This window comes from Emys orbicularis, chromosome 1, assembly GCF_028017835.1.
Source record: "Emys orbicularis isolate rEmyOrb1 chromosome 1, rEmyOrb1.hap1, whole genome shotgun sequence".
NCBI classification, from domain to species: domain Eukaryota; kingdom Metazoa; phylum Chordata; order Testudines; family Emydidae; genus Emys; species Emys orbicularis.
This window is the reverse complement of record NC_088683.1, coordinates 330141269-330161711: the sequence shown is the minus strand read 5'-3', so window position 1 is coordinate 330161711 and position 20443 is coordinate 330141269. Positions and strand designations below refer to the sequence as shown.

The 20443-nt window shown below is 37.8% G+C and overlaps 1 protein-coding gene across 1 annotated transcript in view; it reads right to left on the bottom strand.

The window, feature by feature from the left end:
• Nucleotides 1-20443, bottom strand: part of PSPC1 (paraspeckle component 1) — a 60637-nt gene that overhangs the window by 31379 nt on the left and 8815 nt on the right. The window contains exons 3-6 of the mRNA XM_065420894.1: nucleotides 18564-18659; nucleotides 17320-17516; nucleotides 9629-9713; nucleotides 8060-8168 (exon numbers count right to left, since the gene is read on the bottom strand). Of these exons, the coding sequence (XP_065276966.1) occupies nucleotides 8060-8168; nucleotides 9629-9713; nucleotides 17320-17516; nucleotides 18564-18659 (487 nt within the window). The remainder of the gene's footprint in view (nucleotides 1-8059; nucleotides 8169-9628; nucleotides 9714-17319; nucleotides 17517-18563; nucleotides 18660-20443) is intronic.

Sequence of the window (20443 nt, the reverse complement as noted above, 5' to 3'; positions counted from 1 at the left end):
TATAATCCAGTGAAGGAGGGCTACGGAATCCCTTAAGCAAGAGGAAGGAATTGTGAGTCCAGGGACCAGGGCAAGAGGAAATCTGTGGGAAACTCTCCACAGAAGCCTAGGGCTGCAGTAGAATTGGCAGAAATCTCTGGTTCAAAGAACTGGATGGGAACCAGGAACAGGCTGAAGCTGCCTGTTTCCCAGGTAAAGCATTCCCCACCACCACCTCTCTGCTCCTCCCTTCTTAGCCCTCCTTGGACTCCCCACATACCCACCATCAGAGCCTTCCCTGCTCTCCAACCAAAATAACTACACTCAGTCTAACCTCTGACTTCAAAAAATTCTCCCATTGTGCATCAGGACAAAAATTAAAGCTTTTGAAGTTTTTCACAAAAACAAACAGAAGAGAGACAAATCCCAGAATAGCCAATAGCCTGGTGTTAAAGGCACTCATCTAAACTAGGCAGAGCAGGGAACTGAACCAGTGTCTCCCACATCCCAGGAGAGTGCCCTGACCACCAAGTTATTCAGGGATGGGTGAGAGTCTGGTTTTTACCAGAAATTCCATTTTGAACCCGAGAAACCTTTTTCCAACAGAAGTTTCGTCAAAGCAGGTGGGTTCCTGCAAAATTTCAATTTCAACAAATTGGCATTTTCCAACAAAAAATGTTTTGTCAAAAAATTCCTGACCAACTGTCCTCTAACTCTCCCACCCAAACTGCCCCCCCCCCCCCGCAGCTAACCCCCCTTCTCTTCTAATTTTTTCCCCAGGCAGATCTCCACCAGCCAAATTCAAAAATTTATTTTAGTACGAGTTTGTGAATATTCAAGTAAACCTATTAAGGCCAAAAATAAATTTGCACAAAAGGAATAAAATTGCATGTGGTACTTCAAATATATATATATATTTGATATATATATATATCAAATATATATATAATATATATATATTAAAATAAGGAGGTATGTCAACCAGTAGTTTTGGAACCACTGATCTTAGCAGGTGTGGGAAACCTGTAAGAAATTGCAGGCTAATTATTGACTCCATCTTGAATATATGGAATGTGGGAATAAACCTTTGGCAGAGGGGAATAGAGTCTACAACAGACAGGTCCTGGTGATAGGAACTTCAGAAGCACCCAGTTCTAAAGAAAAGGCTCAGACTGGAGTTCACAGTGTTATTTTGGAATTACATTTTTGTTAATAAAAGCAGGCTCTCTCTATGAACATGCAGCTTTTCCGTGTAGCTGGGTGGTGACTACCTGCTTTACACCCCTCCCACTGCAGAAACAATGAGAAAAGGAGAGAAACAGGTTAAGAATTTCAGACAGTACCCTCCCATACTAATACTCAAAAAAATGTTTAGTTTCATTAATATAGCTGCTCTCCGCAAAACTGGAAGACAACTTTCATACAGCTTTGCTAAAGAAAAAAAAAATATATATATATATATATATATTATATATATATATGAAAAATATCAAATGTTTTATAAACATGGCTAAACACAAATAGACATTTTGCTGTAACAAGTGGGATCTGCACTATGCATGCAGTGTTTTCCTACTGTAAGAAAATGCAATACCTGCACCATTTACAGACTTTAATTATTTTGTAGTCTGAAAACAGATGTTTTGTTTCTGAAAATAAAGCTGATGTATTCTTAATGTTTGTTTAATAGCTGTTGCAGAATTGTGTCCATTACCATCTACGGGCTGCAGTATATATTTCAGTGGGAGTTTTGCGCATGGAGGAAGTGTAAGGGCAAAAAAAAGTAAGTGCTTTCCCTACAGCGTGCATCACCACCATTTTTTTGAAAGAAAACTTTTTAATGGTATTGCCAAACCCAATTTAACACAGTTACAAAGAAATGCAGAAATATGCCACACATTTTAAAAAAACATTTGCCCTACCCCCAACCTACAGAACTTTATTACGGGAAATAACTTGATCCACCACTGAATAAAAAGCCACAGCAGGGAAGTATCACAGTCATGACTTTTGTTCATTTAGTTTTATCAGTTTCATTTAGTCAAATTTGTCTTTTCAGAACCTGGTTTTACATTAAAAGACCTATAAAAGCTATTAAAGTGTCAAACAAACAACTTATTACATGCATTCGTATGTATACTGGATTACAATGAGAAAATTTCTAAGTGAAACACTTCAATAAATTTTTTATAAAGCAGTTTGTTTAATTTACAGCAGTTTATGCTGAGGAACAGAGACTATCTTCATGGACTACTGGGATGAGTCAGGGTCTGAAAAGCACACTAAAAGTTGACCAAATTATTATAGAAACTAATTGGCATTTAGTTAGCTCGCTGTCACACACTGGTTTGAACAGACATATTCAGTTGACCTTGTTTACTTAAAGTATTTATGTGGCACAAGAGACAATTTCTTCAAAAGACAACAAAAGGTTAAGAGAAGAAAAGAATATTAGTTTTATCACAAGTGCCCAATCCTGCATTCAAAATTCTCAAAGTTAGCACGGCCTTTAGATGTACAAGGAAACCAGAATGATTGAAGTGCAGTTCTATTCACTGTCTTTTTTCTTTTTTTTTTTAAATAAGGGCCAGGGTGTGTAACCTGACCAACCCTGGTTTTCATATTTAGGGGCCCTCAACTGACCCTCTGCTTTTCTATCTCATCACAAGTAGAACTCATGCTTATTACTGGTGTTTATTTGTACATCAGCATGAGACAGGGCCAGCCACAACAGCAGCACCTTCAAGAGAGAAAAGAAATAGGGAAACAAGTTCTTTCCCTACTCTCAGTTTTGGAATGGAGTTGGAAGGAAAAAATCCTTAAAAAACACTCACCACCATTTGTTTGTGGGGGGAGAGGGGAAGAGGAGAGGATTGCACTACAAGTTCTTTTTCTCTGTTCTGCTCCCAGCTCTTTTAGGGCTTCTGCATTTTGAAGCTACTAGAGACTCTTCTATTCAAGCAACCTCTGCTGTGGCAGACACCTTACTCTGAAGCCTATGGAACATAGGTAGAAGCCCCACTGTTCAGGTAAGAAAACAAATGGGAAGTCAACTAAACAGCTACAATTAACAATTTTTTAAAAAACCAAGGGATAAAATTCTTAGAAGAGTAAGTGACTTAGGAGCCTAAATCTCATTGACTTTCTATGACACTTCAGTTAAATGCCTCTGTCAATTTGAAAACGGAACTTGGGATAAAATTTTCAAAAACACCGAAGTCTATACCATGATTTCCTCTTTTAAAGATCAGTACATAGATCTTAAGTGTGATGGCCCTGTTCAATCCTTGTAACTAGTGTTTTATCAGGTTACAATACTCCATTTGATCTTATTATATATACTTTATTTTATGTTGCTGCTGCAGAACCACCATATCTCTAAGAACACAATTCCTGCATTTCTGCCTATTTTTGGTAGACCTGCCCAGAAAGCTCAATATTTTTGTTAGTACTGGTTCAGAATGATGATCTCCACGTCTCCCACCCAAATGGAGGAAAGTGAATTAAAAGAACAGATTCTAAGCACTGAAACGAACATTTGGGGAAATGGTTTTGATACACATGCACACAATGTTCACTTTAGCATCCAACGGAGTGGTTTTTAAACATTATGTAATTTGAATAGCTTTACTAAGTATAACTTTTGAAGTTATTTGTGCTCGAGAGTAAGAAATATCACATTAAAAAGCAAATATTTATGTGGCTAGTAAATAAAATGCTGCATTTGTTATCCACTGTAGACAAGTTCCCCTTCTAGCAAGGAACAGTATTTATGCAAAGTGATAGTTGTCTGAAGAGATTAAGTAGGAAAAAGGTAACAATTTCCAAACTAAATTAGAACAAAACTTGATAACTGAAAATTGTATAGAATTTATATAGTGATCTTTGAGCTATAAAGGCAGACTTCTGTGAGCGCCAACCTTTAAACATTAAGAAAACAGAATCCTAAACAGTATAAAAAAGGGATTTAAGGGTAACTGTCACTGCATTACAGGTAACAATAATTACCGAAGAAAATCCTTAGACATCCCTCGGAAAAAGTCGTCCATTAAGGCAGAGAGCAAGCAGATTCCTAATTTTGTAAATTCAATATTACTTCTTTGAGTAAGCAGGCCGAATCAACCTTTCAAAGACTTAAAACAGCTTAAATTAGAAACTTTTGTTGTTTGGCTTATATTTTTGTCAGTTAAAAATAAAACTGAGAAACACTGACTAGTAACTGAATCAAATGCAATTAGTAGAGTATATTAAAAAATAGCAATCAAACTCTTTTCAAAGTAAGTGCTCTTTTCAAAATTAGTCAAACATATTGAAAATCAAAGTTTAAGAGAGTTAAAAAATAATTAAAGATATGGAAAGTAACCTTAATGAATGAAGATAGCCTGATATAAGATCCTTGCATGAAGGGTTCCAATTCTGGTAATCATTACACTTACCATTAGGTCCTTCTTTAAAACTGAACAGTGAAAAGGATAGGATATAAGTGAAGGAAGCTTATATTTTCAAAGCTTTTAAGAAACAAAAACAAGTATTAGAAACAATTACTAATTTCTTTCCATATACAAAAGTGATATTAGAGTGTATGATCTTCTAAGGATTAAAGAAACATGCCAAAATTAGAGTTTGCTGGCAAAGATTGGATACAGTGAAAACCATCCATGAATATATTCATATATTATAGAAATTACTGTTTCAACCATGACAATCAAAGTTTGAGGCTTCAAATACAGAAGTAAACATTCTCAATATTGATAAAAGGGCAGTCTAATGCTAAGACAAATTAGCAGATCAAATCTGCTTACAATCAACAAGTCTGAGCTAGAAACTGATCACTAAAAGGGAATATGATCATAGAAAAAAATCCTATTCATTAATCTGATGGCAGAAATTCATTAGATACACCACTTCTCAATATCCTGAAATTAGTTGTTCATCTTTCTGATTTACTCCAAAACCAGATGTTTTTAATAAAGAAGCTCTCATTCACACTTTAAAATTACTGTTACTTATAGTTATCTATAGATGTGCTGTAATGTACATATATGAAATTGGTTTCATCTGCTACATTCAAAAGTAAAAGTTGTGTAAGTATAATATGGATTCCTTCCATTAGAAACCACTGTTAGAGGAAAAGTTCCATAATCATGTAAATTACTGTATTTTAATTTTTGCACAGCTTTAAAAATGCTATTGGAATGAAAGCCAACTTATCACTACAATACTAGAATCATTAAACCTGACCTGAAAACCATGAGATAGTTAAATAGTAGTATTTGGAATCTGCCATTTCAAGTTCACATGACATATCCCAATTTAAAATAAATAAATTTATATGCAACCATTTTTAGTGTAACTCATACCAGTTTTAGCAGATTCATACTTGTATGACTATTTCAAAATATACATACAATTTCCTGCAGCAGCACTGTTTCAGGCGATCACAAATTACTCAGAGTGGAACTCAATGGAACATTTATACAAGTTTATCCGAAAAGAGTTTACAGTAAGTACACCACCACTTTGCTCCCCAAAAAAGGCATCCTGACCACTTCAATGTGTGAAGCAGCATAAATTATTAACAGAAATTAAAATGCTTTCCACTTGAACCATCCTTTTCCCTTCTCATGCTATATTTTTGTGTTTGTTCAGGACATCAGCTTTAACAGAGGGTCAAATTTCAGTGAAATGACAGGATCTGACTTTCACATTCATACAGCCTTAAAGAGGATAGGTAAAATACATGCTGTATGTAAGAGATTATATGCTATAGGTCTTTAAACACTAATGTGAACTAGAGTGTAAAATTTGGCATTTCAAGTACAGTCTCAAGATCAATCATAAAATACTTAATCCCTATATTTAAATATAATTATGTAAGTTTTATAATACATAAATCCTATATAACCCTACGTTAAAAACTACATACGAAGGGGCAATAGCAATATTTTAACCTTCCAGACTTCTGAAATCTCTTTTTCTTCTATCGCTTCCCTCACCCAAAACATGCACAATGCTTACACATTTTCTTTTTCACAATGCAAGCACGTATGGAAATGAAGGAAAAAATCTGAAATATTTTCTGCAGCAAGCTTTTTAGAGAGGTGTAATCAAATATAGGTCTGGCCAAAACCTCTAAAAGCACTTGGCAATGCCACACAGAAAACTATAACCCATACCTTTTTTTACTCCATTCCTATCACCACCACCCTGGGGGGAAAAGTGTAAAAAGGGGGTTCTGCTTGGAATAGCAAACGTGGTTTTGTATAGTTTTGCTAAAGAACCTCCTGGGATGACTCAGAACGTACATGTTGTGTTCTCTTCAACCTTAATAGCTAGTGCGATGGTGCTGAATATTTAACAATGATATTCTTTCTCCAAAATGTGAAATCATTGAGGAACGTGCTAAAAACAACCCAAAGCTAAGGCCTTGTCTATACATAAATTGTACTGCTTTAAATATACTGGATATTTAAAGTGGCACAAGCCCCATAATGCAGACGCAGATATATCAGAATAAAGATGATTTATATGTGCATACCTTATTCCCCTTCCCAAAGAGAATAGCTATAACTTAACAACATTACAACTGTGTCCACACTAGGTGTACTGATTTAACTATTTCTGTAGAAAAGTCACCCCTCACCCAACTGAAAGATCAGTACAATAATTGTCAATAGACCAGACCTAAGAGTCTAAAATTGTCTAAAACTCTCCCTCTCTCTCATGATGTCATCATTTCACTAGTGCTCCAGACATCAGTATCTTCCAAATGTGATGGAGTATACAAACTCCATACTGGGCCAGAAGGGGTAAAAAGACAGGACTGGGCCCAGGTTTCCACGCCCCTCCAGAGCATGCTCCAACTAGAGAAAGGATTGAAAAGAGAACAACCCAGCTCAGGAGGGAGGCAGACAGACCTACTCTGAAGGCTCCTGACAAGGGAGCTGGAGAAGACTCCCAGAGGGAAAAAGATTGTGTGCAGGGATTCCTGCTAGGGATGATAGTTTGGTTGCCTTTTCTTTTTCTTTTCACTTTATACTGGACTGGAGGGGGGGCGGGAGAAAAGCAGAAGGTAGGAAGTGATCCACAAAAGGTAACTTGGAAGGCACCTTTGTGGGCCACATACTATTGACTCTCCTAGGGCCCCTAGGTCGGAGCCCGGTGGAGTGGGCAGGCCCAGGCCCCCTACTATTGCCGCTACTACAGGAGGAATCCAAGCCATGTGCCCACCTCACTGCACCTCTAATTAAAAGAGGGCCTGAACTGTAAGACCTACCCACTGGGTGGTGACACTAGTGCGCTAACCACTAGGCCACCTAACCCAGTTCATGAAAACGGATATATGCCCTTTTTTTCTTTGCAGGTTATCTTTAGGCCTAATTTAGAAAATATTCTCCTTTTTCCACCCACAGTGATAGAATCAAGATGGGCTGTAATCTTAGGATTTGTCTACAGACAAACTTTTACCAATTTAGTTAAACCATGCAAGCCACTGTGTAAACACTCTTATTTCTGTTTAAAAGTGGCTTATTTTAACTGACAGACTTAATCTAAAACAAAATAAACCACTCAAACTAAAGTAAGAGAGTTCAGGGGTTTGCACCACTTTAAACTTAAGTGATTTAAAATTAATGCCTTTAATAAAACCAGTGCAACTCTCGATGTAGACATGACCTTTGCTATTATCTATATTTCCATTCATAAGGGAAACACTGTCATCTGACCTTGGAAAATAGTAGAAGTGTGTTTAAATTGTGGGATTATACAGGAGATAATACTTCCTGAATGTACAAAATATATGAATATCTAAAAACCTTCAGTTAGTTAAAATTCTGAATAACTGACTTGGAGGAATAAGAGCACTATCAATACATACCCTAGGCAAAATCATGGGGGATAAAATGAGACCATACTATTGATCACTGTGGTCTCTCTGCTACAGAAATAAGAGCATTCACAGGAAAGTAGTTCAAGTAGCCCGGAGAGGAAGACATTTCAATCTGGTCATTCTTGAAAATACAGGAAAAGAACCAAAGGTTCTTCTGCACTTCAGATTTTAATCAAATAGAATTCTACTTACATTGTCCAAGAAATTTGGCTTAAATCCTCCTTCCTGCTGTCGTCTCAGTTCTTCCTGTTCTCTCTGCCGTAGCATCTCTTCTTCACGACGTCGATGTTCTTCTTCATGTCTAAAAGTATTCATAAACTTGTGTAAATTATGTTCATGACCTCTTCATACAAGTGTTTCAATAGACTTTTAGGGCGAAACTGAATGAATTTCAAGTTAATTAAAAAAAACTTCTTATAGCTTAAATCAGTGGTCCCCAACCTTTTTCGTCTGGCGCGGAGGACCGTGGCGGCAGACGAGCATCCGCCAAAATGCCGCCGACAAGCAGCAACGTCAATAGGCGTCGCCGCCAAAATGCCGCCGACAAGCAGCGTCATCCAGAGGTGTCGCTGCCGAAATGCCGCTGACTGGCGGCATTTCGGCGGCAACGCCTCTGGATGATGCTGCTTGTCGGCGGCATTTAGGCGGATGCTTGTACGCCGGCCAGTACGCGGGCGCACTTAGATGTCCCGGTGGGCGCCATGGTGCCCGTGGGCACCACGTTGGGGACCCCTGGCTTAAATCATTATATAGCATCATAACATTTTACTACTAGTCCTCCACTCCACCTTTTGAGCTTTGACATTTCACTGAAGTATTTTGGTACACACCTGGTATATACCTAACAGCATTATAGGTGTGTTCTCTGATTGCCATGGTTATGATAGTTTAAGCCTGGATAACTGAGAATTTTTTTAACAACATTAAAAACTACAATTTATCAATAACTCCTGCAATTTGTTTTTTGCATTCTGGTACATATTTCACTGCAGTAAATTATTTTGAAATGCAAAATTAAGCAATAGGAGCATCAGAAAACAGTTCTTCCAAAAGGCATTGGTAAACTCAATTCAAGTAACTAAGCCCCTTCTCCAATTTTATTGAATCTTAGTACATTAATAAAATATCATCCACGTTTGTAAAAATAGATCTTAAAAAAGAATGTTTATTTTAGTATTCAGAGACAGATGTCACAGAGCACACAGATGCATATGAGAAAGTTATAACTGGGTAATTATTGCAGAAAAATCTCTATCATAAATTAAAGAGACTGCATCATTTTGTATCATGATTTTAATCTAACTGAAGAACAGTGCCCCAAAATGGGTCAAATTCAACTTCATATAGTCAAATGCATCTCCTACATAATCTTAAAAGAAACTGGCACAAGGAATGTAGAAAACAAATTAATATAATCCTACGCTATTTAGACTGAACGCAGCTGACCATAATAAATAATAAACCCACAGAATTATTAAACATACCACTTTCTAATTGGTGTAAGCCTTCTGTTTCATATTCTGTTTATTTTTAAGTATATCTGGATTGAAACATCATATATTTATATTCTTCTGCACCTGCAGAGAAGCATTATTGTTGCATTCTTTAAAAAAAAAAAAAAAAAAAACTGCTTGCACTAGATTTCATAATCAGTCCCTCTAAACTAGAATACCTACATTCATTCACTTAGACCTACAATATCAGTTACATATTTAGAATGTTTAGCACATTGCTGGATCAATACCAAATAAAACAAAATACCTCAATTGTATTTGCTTGCGTTTCTGTAGCTCTTGATTTCTAAGTTCTTCCAAACGTCTCAGTTCTTCCTGGCGCCTCATGAGATCTGCAAAAATTAGATATTATATAAGACCCTTAATTATTATTTTTACTTCAGTGGTTGCACGTGTTCCATTGTCAGTAGTGGAATGCACATAGCAAAATGTTCACTACCCAAGGTGGATAAAAATCAATTATTTTTAAAAAAGAATAAAAATCAGATTTTTTTAATTTAAATCGGAATTTTTTGAGAAAATGCTTTTTGAGGGAAAAAACCTATCTAAAGATAGTTTTAATTAAGATACATTATAGCTCAAAGATATTCTTATTATGGAATAGGGATTATAAATTCTAATTCTATAGTATGAGACAATATATTCATGTAATGTTTAAGAAGTTTTGTAAATGAGTTCCAATAGTTCATGGATTAGGGACCCAATCTTATGGAGTTCCAAGGGTTTCTGTATAGATTATTTAGGTTAATCTTTCTATCTACCCAATGGGACTCAGTGCTCAGTCTAGAAAATACCTTCAGAGATGCTTAGTTTTGCAGTTCTCAAACTGTGAATTTGTGTGTCCAGAGATCACGGGCTTGTTAACATCAAAAATGTTTTAAAATAAATACATACATACATACATACATACATAGAGGTGAGAAATAACAGACCTCAACCCTACTGTCCCTCTGCAAATTTGTGTACACAGAGTCAATCCCTCCCCTCTCTCTAAAAGTGCAAAGTTTCAGAAAGTTTAATGAGTAGATTGTTGGGGGCGGAATAGAGCTGGACAAGGAGAAGTCTGGAGATAAATGTGAGAAGGGAGGGACAGGCAGTAGAAACAAAAGTGAAACTGTTTGAGCAGCATATTCCAGAAGTCTTGAGGTCTTTCTGAGTGCAGCCTTCACTGATTTGATATCTACCATACCATTCTCTCACTAGAAAGGAAAACCTGTAATGGCAGCAGACCGTAAGAGAGACCCAGTTTGGGAATAAAAAACGTTCTAGAAATATATGTTTGCTGATGATGTTTTAAAGAAAGTCACACCCGTGAAGTGGTGGAAGTCCCTTAAGCACTTGGATTCAGAGACTGTTGAAGTGATAATCTCACTTTTAACAGCAGTAGCTTCTTCTGCCAGTGTAGAAAGAACATTTTCTTCCTTTGGACTAATTCATTCCAAATTAAGAAATCATTTGGGACTTGAAAAAGCAGGAAAGCTTGTTTTTCTTTTCCAGATTATGAACAAACAGGAAAATGAAGGTGAAGACGACTGAGTTAGCTGCAGAAGTCAGTATTTTAAGTTTCTCATGTTGACCTGGCTGACATAGTGGATTTAATTTTTTTTTTTTTAAATATTTCATTTAACTATTTTAGTTAAAAACAACAAAAACAAACCTGATTTTAAAAAACTTGAATGTTTAACTAAATTCAAAAATTCATATGCTTGTTTTGTTAAAATATCATATGTTTGCTGTTGAAGAAAAAAATCCAGAATACATAACATCGTTGTTTTAGTTAAATAAAACAATTTAAATGTCTGTCTGGTGATATTCTCCTCCTAATGCAGCATGGCAAGAAAATCCTCCAAATATTAATGATTAACCTGTTGAATTGGAGATATTTATGAAGTCATTGAGAGGTGAACTATCTGCTTCAATTACCTTTGATAAATGAAATAACCAATCATTCATTTTCTGATATAGCTGTAAAACTAATCTGAAAAGTTTTCAAAATAAATCACTTTAAAAATGTATAGTGTATACCTTCTAAAAATGAAACCTACATCTATCTCTGAATTGTGAAGAATATGTATTAAGGTTATAAAAACCAACAAGAATGCACTTTTATGTAGAAATCCATGATTAAATCAAGTCTTCCTGACTAGTGATTTAAATCAAATTGATTTAAATCAAATCCACCCTGTCAGCACTATTACAAAGTGATTTCATTTTTAAATTAGAAAATTACCATTCTATTACTTAATCTGAATGTGATTAAGGAATGAGCTACTAACTCATATCAAAATGGTCAATGCATTTAACTAATGTCATTTACCTTTACGGTCATGAGCACGTAGGATACTGGACTAATGGACCATGGGTCTTATCCAATACAGCAATTCCTGTCTCCAGCAGTAGCCAGCATTAGATAGTTCAAAGGAACGTACAAGAACCCCCAAAACAGGCAGATGTAAAGTAATTGGCCCTCAATGAAGGACTCATCTTAATCCCGAACAGAGAATGATTTAAAACCTGAGGTTTTATCTCCCTTACAGTACTCTTTTAGTTCATCATCATGTTCCCCATTAACTACAACTCTGGATACTCTTGTTCGTATAAATATCCAGTCCTTTCCTAATACAAAGAAGTTCTTGGACTCAACAACATCCTGTGGCAATGAGTTCCATGGTCTAATTACACAGTGTGTGAAAAATCATTCCCTTTTATCTGTTTTGAATTTGAAACTTTCAATTTCACTGAATGTCCCCTCCCTTGCCTTCTTCTTGTGCTATGAGAGAATATAAGCTCTCAATCTACCTTATCTATTCCATTCATTAGAGGAAATATGTTGAAAGTGTATAAATTAAACAAACAATCGGCCTTTTCAATCCCTCCTCATGTGAGTTTTTCCATGCCCCTAATCATTCTCAATGCACTTCTCAGAACTCATTTTAATTCTGCAACATTCATTTGAGATGAGGAAACCAGTACTTCATGCAGTATTTCAGATGAGGCCTGACCATGAATTTATATGATGACATATTTTTCTCATATTTACTGTTCCTTTTCTTAATGTTCAAAGTGCAATAGATAATTTTTTTTTATTTTTTTTTAAAAGAGAGGTGCTTGATCAACTTTTTAAAAAACATCCTCATCAAGCATAGTATATAGCCGATCTGCGACTTCTAGCAACAAATATCCCCAATGGCCAGTCATGGGACGCTAGATGGAAAGGGCTCTGAGTTACTTCTGAGTTACTACAGAGAATTCTTTCTGGGAGTCTTGCCGAAATGCTCAGGATCCAACTGACTGCCATATTTGAGGTCAGGAAGGGATTTTCCCCCAGGTCAGACTGGCGGAGACCCTGGGTTGTTGGGTTTTTTTGCCCTACTCTGTCGCATGGGGCATAGGTCACTTGCAAGTTTAAACTAATATAAAGGGTGGATTCTCAGTAACTTAAATCATGATTTGTAGACTTCAGTAACTCACACAGAGGTTATGAGTCTTATTAAAGGAGTGGGTGGGTGGCCTGCAACATACAGGAGATCAGACTAAATGATCATTTTAAAGAATCCTTATTGAGGTTGCAGGAACAAACCATCCCGATGTGTAGAAAGAATAGTAAATATGGCAGGCGACCAGCTTGGCTTAACAGTGAAATTCTTGCTGATCTTAAACACAAAAAGGAAGCTTAAGAAGTGGAAGATTGGACAAATGACCAGGAAGGAGTATAAAAGTATTGCTCAGGCATGCAAGAGTGAAATCAGGAAGGCCAAATCACACTTGGAGTTGCAGCTAGCAAGAGATGTTAAAAGTAATAAGAAGGGTTTCTTCAGGTATGTTAGCAACAAGAAGAAAGTCAAGGAAAGTGTGGCCCCTTACTGAATGAGGGAGGCAGCCTAGTGACAGAGGATGTGGAAAAAGCTAATGTACTCAATGCTTTTTTGCCTCTGTTTTCACGAACAAGGTCAGCTCCCAAACTACTGCACTGGGCAGCACAGCATGGGGAGGAGGTGACCAGCCCTCTGTGGAGAAAGAAGTGGTTCCGGACTATTTAGAAAAGCTGGGCAAGCATAAGTCCATGGGGCTGGATGCGCTGCATCCGAGGGTGTGAAAGGAGTTGGCAGATGTGATTGCAGAGCCATTGGCCATTATCTTTGAAAACTCATAGTGATTGGTGGAGGTCCCGGATGACTGGAAAAAGGCTAATGTAGTGCCCATCTTTAAAAAAGGGAAGGAGGAGGATCCGGGGAACTACAGGCCAGCCAGCCTCACCTCAGTCCCTGGAAAAATCATGGAGCAGGTCCTCAAGGAATCAATTCTGAAGCACTTAGAGGAGAGGAAAGTGATCAGGAACAGTCAGCATGGATTCACCAAGGGCAAGTCATGCCTGACTAACCTAATTGCCTTCTATGACGAGATAACTGGCTCTGTGGATGAGGGGAAAGCAGTGGACATGTTATTCCTTGACTTTAGCAAAGCTTTTGATACAGTTTCCCACAGTATTCTTGCCAGCAATTTAAAGTATGGGCTGGATGAATGGACTATAAGGTGGATAGAAAGCTGGCTAGATCGTCGGGCTCAACGGGTAGTGATCAATGGCTCCATGTCTAGTTGGCAGCCGGTATCAAGTGGAGTGCCCCCAAGGGTTGGTCCTGGGGCCAATTTTGTTCAATATCTTCATTAATGATCTAGAGGATGGTGTGGACTGCACCCTCAGCAAATTTGCAGATGACACTAAACTGGGAGGAGTGGTAGATACACTGGAGGATAGGGATAGGATACAGAGGGACCTAGACAAATTAGAGGATTGGGCCAAAAGAAATCTGATGAGGTTCAACAAGGACAAGTGAAGAGTCCTGCACTTAGGACGGAAGAATCCTATGCACTGCTACAGACTAGGGACCGAATGGCTAGGCAGCAGTTCTGCAGAAAAGGACCTAGGGGTTACAGTGGATGAGAAGCTGGATATGAGTCAACAGTATGCCCTTGTTGCCAAGAAGGCTAAAGGCATTTTGGGCTGTATAAGTAGGGGCATTGCCAGCAGATCGAGGGATGTGATCATTCTCCTCTATTCGACATCGGTGAGGCCTCATCTGGAGTACTATGTCCAGTTTTGGGCCCCACACTACAAGAAGGATGTGGAAAAATTGGAAAGAGTCCAGCGAAGGGCAACAAAAATGATTAGGGGTCTGGAGCACATGACTTATGAGGAGAGGCTGAGGGAACTGGGATTGTTTAGTCTGCAGAAGAGAAGAATATGAGGGGATTTGATAGCTGCTTTCAACTACCTGAAAGGGGGTTCCAAAGAGGATGGATCTAGACTGTTCTCAGTGGTAGCAGATGACAGAACAAGGAGTAGTGGTCTCAAGTTGCAGTGGGGGAGGTTTAGGATGGATATTAGGAAAAACTTTTTCACTAGGAGGGTGGTTAAGCACTGGAATGGGTTATCTAGGGAGGTGGTGGAATCTCCATCCTTAGAGGTTTTTAAGGTCAGGCTTGACAAAGCCCTGGCTGGGATGATTTAGTTGGGGATTGGTCCTGCTTTGAGCAGGGGGTTGGACTAGATGACCTCCTGAGGTCCCTTCTAACCCTGATATTCTATGATTCTATGATCATGGTGGTCCCTTCTGGCCTTAAAGTCAATGAGATATGTTGTGGAGAGAGTTGATAAACCAACCTGCCTTAGACAAAGGAATGTGGATTTGCCTGTCTGGGTCAAGCTTTGTAAGCCAGAGGACAATGAAAATACATTTACAGATAAGGTAAGCAAAGCAATTAAGCTAGCAAGCGGCACCCCACCGCCAGAAAGTCTTCTTGGCTCTTGAGGTAGACACAATGGACTCTGGGTAATATAAGCAGAGCAAAAAAACACTTTAGTTATCCAGCACTTAGGGGAAAGCACCCTTTGAAACTGCAAATGTTGGATCCTCTTGCCTGAAAGGCAGAAAATGCTGGGAACTTGATGTGAAAAATCTGCTTAGGCAAAGATTGTAACTTGCTAACGTTAAGTTTTAGTCGCAAGACATTGCATTCTGTTTTGTTTGTAACTATACCTGTCTTTTATTCTTGCTAGTATCACATAAATCTCTGTTCCTTGTTAATAAACTTTTTCTTAGTTTGTAAACTATCTCAGTGCTGTTATATTGAAGTAAGTGTGAGTCTTCAGAAAACCTAACAGGCTGATGTGTACACTATCTCTTCGGAGGCAGCAAACTTAATTTCTGTTAGTGGGATTGGACACTGCAAGGAGACTTCTCTGGGGAACTGGGGTTCACTGATTATCTTCAAGGAAAGATTTAGACTAGGAGAGCCTTATGGAGTTTGCTGGCAAGGCAGTCAATGCTAGTATGTCAGAGAGCTGACACACAGCTTAACAGCAGCAAAGTTCTCACTTACTGAGGCAGTGGGGTAACACAGTGGTTTACACTTCTCGGTGTCCTAAGCAGAACATCACATAAGGAGACCTAGAGGGGACTTCTTCCCCTTGCATAACAGATAATGCCAGATTAAGGCCTAAGTGAGACATTTGCCATTGTATCAACTCTTACTTATAACAGCAGATAAAAATATTAAACAAAAATGTGATTTTAAGCTGCTGTGTCTCTTTAAAACACTCTTTAAAAGCAAACTTTTAAAAAATAACCAAATTGGAAGTTTTAGCTCCAAAGGAACTATTTATATAAAAAGTGACCTATTTAACAGTACCCACTTTTCAAAGCATTTGTCGGTAAAGCCACTTGGGAAATATCTTTAGTCTACCCCAGTCATGAAAGTCTTAGATGTGAAAAAAAATGGAATAACCAAATCTACAGAAAAATCACAAGAAACAAGAAAATCTTGTTCTTTGAAGAGGGGGGAAATTATATTGTCATGGCATGATTACCTGTTAAAACTAAACATGTGACAGAGGGGACATATTAGTTGCCTAGGCTTAAGGTTTGAAACACCTACACGCTCTGAAACCTTGGAGGTTCAAATCCCTTAAGTGTTGACACAGACCGTCAGCCTATCCAGGTAAACAGAGAATAAAACTGCATGATGCTCAGTGTACTGGTCTTTTGGATAAGAACTTGAAAATCCAGCTATCATCTCCCCAATGTGGATATCAGAAGATCCCACAACACTTTTTGTAGGGCTTACCCAGATGCACTTGGCCAGTTTCCCCTACTTCCACTGTGGTGCATTGTGCTGGTGGCCTGCCACTATCCAACAGGTTTCAGTGTTGTATGTGTCTGGTTTGTTAAAAGCTTTTGGATCCTTTGTAATGAAAGACGCTATTGTATTATTTACTCAGAAGTCTGACAGTCCTTCCAACTGTGCAGAAAAAAATAAACTAAAAATCAAGAAGGTGAGGATGGAATACTCCTTGACTCATACATGCACTAGCCTCCTAAATTGGGCATCAAAGCAAAAGGCTTTCAGCTATTAAAACTATAAAATTATCTCCCTCAACACTCTTATTTGTATACGAAAAGGAAAACAAAAGAGCAGTGCCAATCACACAATTTCTCTATACACAGTGTGCAAAATTAATTTATTTCAGCCCAGGATCACAATCAACATTAACACACTCAAAAAACCTTCCTACTGAATTTGTGAAGCTACCCAGCCTCTCCACACACAATATTTAGATGTAAGTGGAGTTAGAAAACAAGAATATGGCCATGGGCACCAGCAAAGCTCACTTTTTTTAATTTGTAGAAGTCTGTTTTATGTCTGATTATATTGTACTCTGAAAGTAAAAGATGAGTAGACTTGATTTTGGTTCAAATGAAAAACTGTTTCCCACCTCTAAGTATTTTCTTAAAAAGCCAATAAATATTTAGTCTAACAAAATCTCAAACATTTACATGTGTCATACACAACTGAGATTCATCACTCAATATGTTATGCAAAGGAACCTTTTTAGAGAAACAGGTTCTTTTTATAGTAGGCGGAGTATCTGATTTTTACCTTGCCTCATCAGCATTAACTGATGTTCATGTCTAGCTGCTTCCATTTCTGCCTCTAGTTTCTCTTTGGCTTCTCTAATATTCCTGTCAACCTGTTCTCGCTGCTGCTTTTCCATCTCATCAAGAGCCTTCCATCGGGAAGCATACTCAAATTCAAATGTTCCAGGTTGAGCAAAACGTGGAGGCTGCTCTCTTTCCCTAATAAAAATGTACACAGTTAAAATGTACAGAAATATGTATTTATAACCAGCTGCAGTAGCAAAATATATTCCTAATCAAACATTCCGGTTTAATTTCTAACTTTAAATCAAGTAGGCAATTTCTGTAATTATAAAATATTAGCTCATTTTCAGAACTCAGTCCCAAAACTTTATGGTAGGACTCTGCAGTAAGATTACTCTGCATGACCAGAGAAATAGTCCAAATCAAGCCACCTTAAAATTTATTCCTTTTTAAGGAAGACTTGTTTTGCATTATATTGAAAATTTCTGATGCTTTAGCGGAAGACTATGCAACTAAACTAATAATTATTAGGCTGCTAAGAAAGTGACTTATAAACATGATTTTTTTAATACCAATGTTTGAAAAAGTGTCAAGGCTTGCTGTATTAAAATATTACTCAAAGACTTCAAAAACTAAAGCCCATCAAAATTTTAGTTCACAGTATCCTTTTCGAATGCTTGTGCTATTGTAATAATTCATTAAAGAGCAATGAACCAAAATATTTATCTCATACATTATTTTAAAAATAAATCGTTCTATTTTTGCTTGTCATCGGAGTAAGCATTTTGGCTCCAGCAATCAGGATTTCTTGGGGACAGTCTCAAATTTCAACACTAAAAGTTCTAAATTAAAAGAACTTTGGTTTCTCCTGACACTCAAGACTCTCCGTTTACTTTATTGCACCGATCACTGCGGTATTTGAAGCCCTGATCCTGCAGGGACTTATATACAGAGTCAATGGGACTGCTCAGAGTAAAAATAAACGTGCACAAATCTTTTCAGGATCAGGGACTGAGTGCCTATTATCTGAGTTTGCACTTCGTAATCAGGAAAGCCTAACATCTAATCTCAGAAAGTTTAACAATTGTATGTATATTTAAAAACAAAAACAAAAAATCTGCTTATTATACAAACAGCACTCTCCCATCCTCACTCCACACATCAAGATAAAATTTAATAAACTTTTGTTCACCAAGCTAACCTAATAATGTTTAATGAAATCTGAATCTAAATCCAACTTACTTATGATACTGTTGTGTTTTTTGCATTAATTTCTCTGGTAGCCCATCTTCATCATCAAATTGTTCCATGGGTTCTACAACAACAGGTCGAGGTGTTCTGAAAGAAATATTGAAGGTTGTGTGTATTAATATTTTTGTTCATTAATTAAAACAAGGAAATCTACATTGAAACAAGTTACATTTTGTAATATTGTTGGAAAACGTTCTAAAAAATTTCTTAGGGTCTGTTAGCTACAATTCCTTCATGTTTAATGAAATTTTTAAAAAAAGCATTGTCTGAGGGAATACAATAAATTTGTCTTACACATAAGCCAACTATTTTATCTAGAAAACACTACTGCCCTTCTCCTGATGGAAAAATAAATTGAGCAATTTAAAGAATGTATAAAAAACTAAAAATAACTGTTTACAGGCGACTTTAAACTCTTTAGTGCAGGAACCATGTTTTTATTATGCATTTGTACAAATGTAGCAAAATGGGTCTGGGTCCACAAGAGGGGCTCCTAGAAGCTATCACAATACCAATAAACAACAGCAGCTTTGTTCAAATTTACAAGAAATACAGAGATGCTTTTGAAAGTTACCTGTACAATTAAAAATAGAATTGATAAGTACAGTGGAGTTGCATCAAACGCGCATTTAATTTACGCGAATTCAACTATACGCGCGCAATGAGCGTATGCCCCGGAGTGAGAGTGAGATGGGAGACGTGAATCTGCTGTTCCCTCAGTTGGTCTCAGTTCCTGCGTGCCTCCCATAGTGTGAGCATCTCGCCGATTCTAATGTTTAAAGATACGTATTTTTCGTACAACATGGCCCCTAAACGCAAGCCAACTACTTCATCTGGTGCTCAACCGAAGAAACAGTGATCTGTTCCAACGCTGGAGGAAAAACTGGCTGTGTTGGACTTATTGAGAGATGGTATGTCGGTCTCCAACGAATCTAGCATCCGTGCCATCAAGATTCGAGAGAGAAATTCGTCAAGCCGTGGCATCAAGTGCTCCAATAACTGCTACGGTGACGAGCCAGGTGCATGATAAGACTTTAGTGAAGACTGAAAAGGCATTAAACTTATGGCTGGAAGACATGAACCATAAACATGTGCCTATCGATGACAACACGTTGCGAGAAAAGGCTTTTAGCTTCTACACGCTGTTCAAACCTCCCGCCGAAGAGGGACAGCCTTCTGATGAGAAGGAATTCAAAGCCAGCCAAGTTTGGCTTAACAGTTTTAGGAACCGCTTCAACCTCAAAAACGTGCAGACTACTGGTGAAGCTGCATCTGCCGATGAAGAGGCAGCAAAAGCCTACCCCAAACAATTAAAGAAAATCATAGAAGAAAAGGGCTATCTTCTGGAACAAGTTTTTAATGCTGACGAGACTGGGCTCTTATGGAAAAAAATGCCCAACCGCACTTACATTTCGAAATTAGAAAGACAAGCCCCTGGCTTCAAAGCAGCTAAAGACCGTGTGACTGTGCTGTTTTGTAGCAATGCGGCTGGGCATTTAATAAAGCCGAGCTTGCTCTACAGGGCTGCAAATCCCCGTGCCCTAAAAGGCAAGAACAAAAATCTCCTGCCTGTGTTCTGGCAATCAAATAAAAAGGCTTGGATATTATTTCTGGATTGGTTCCACAAGTGTTTCATTCCGGAGGTCAAGTGGTACCTCGAAGAGAAAGGACTTGACTTTAAAGTGCTGCTGATTGTAGACCATGCTCCTGGCCACCGAGGCACTCCGGTTTGCGCATAATGACATTAAAGTTGTCTTTCTCCCCCCCAATACCACCTCCATCCTCCAACCTCTCAACCAAGGCGTGATTTGCTGTTTCAAGGCCACGTACACAAGGCTTACATTCTCACAGATACGTAACGCTATGGATGC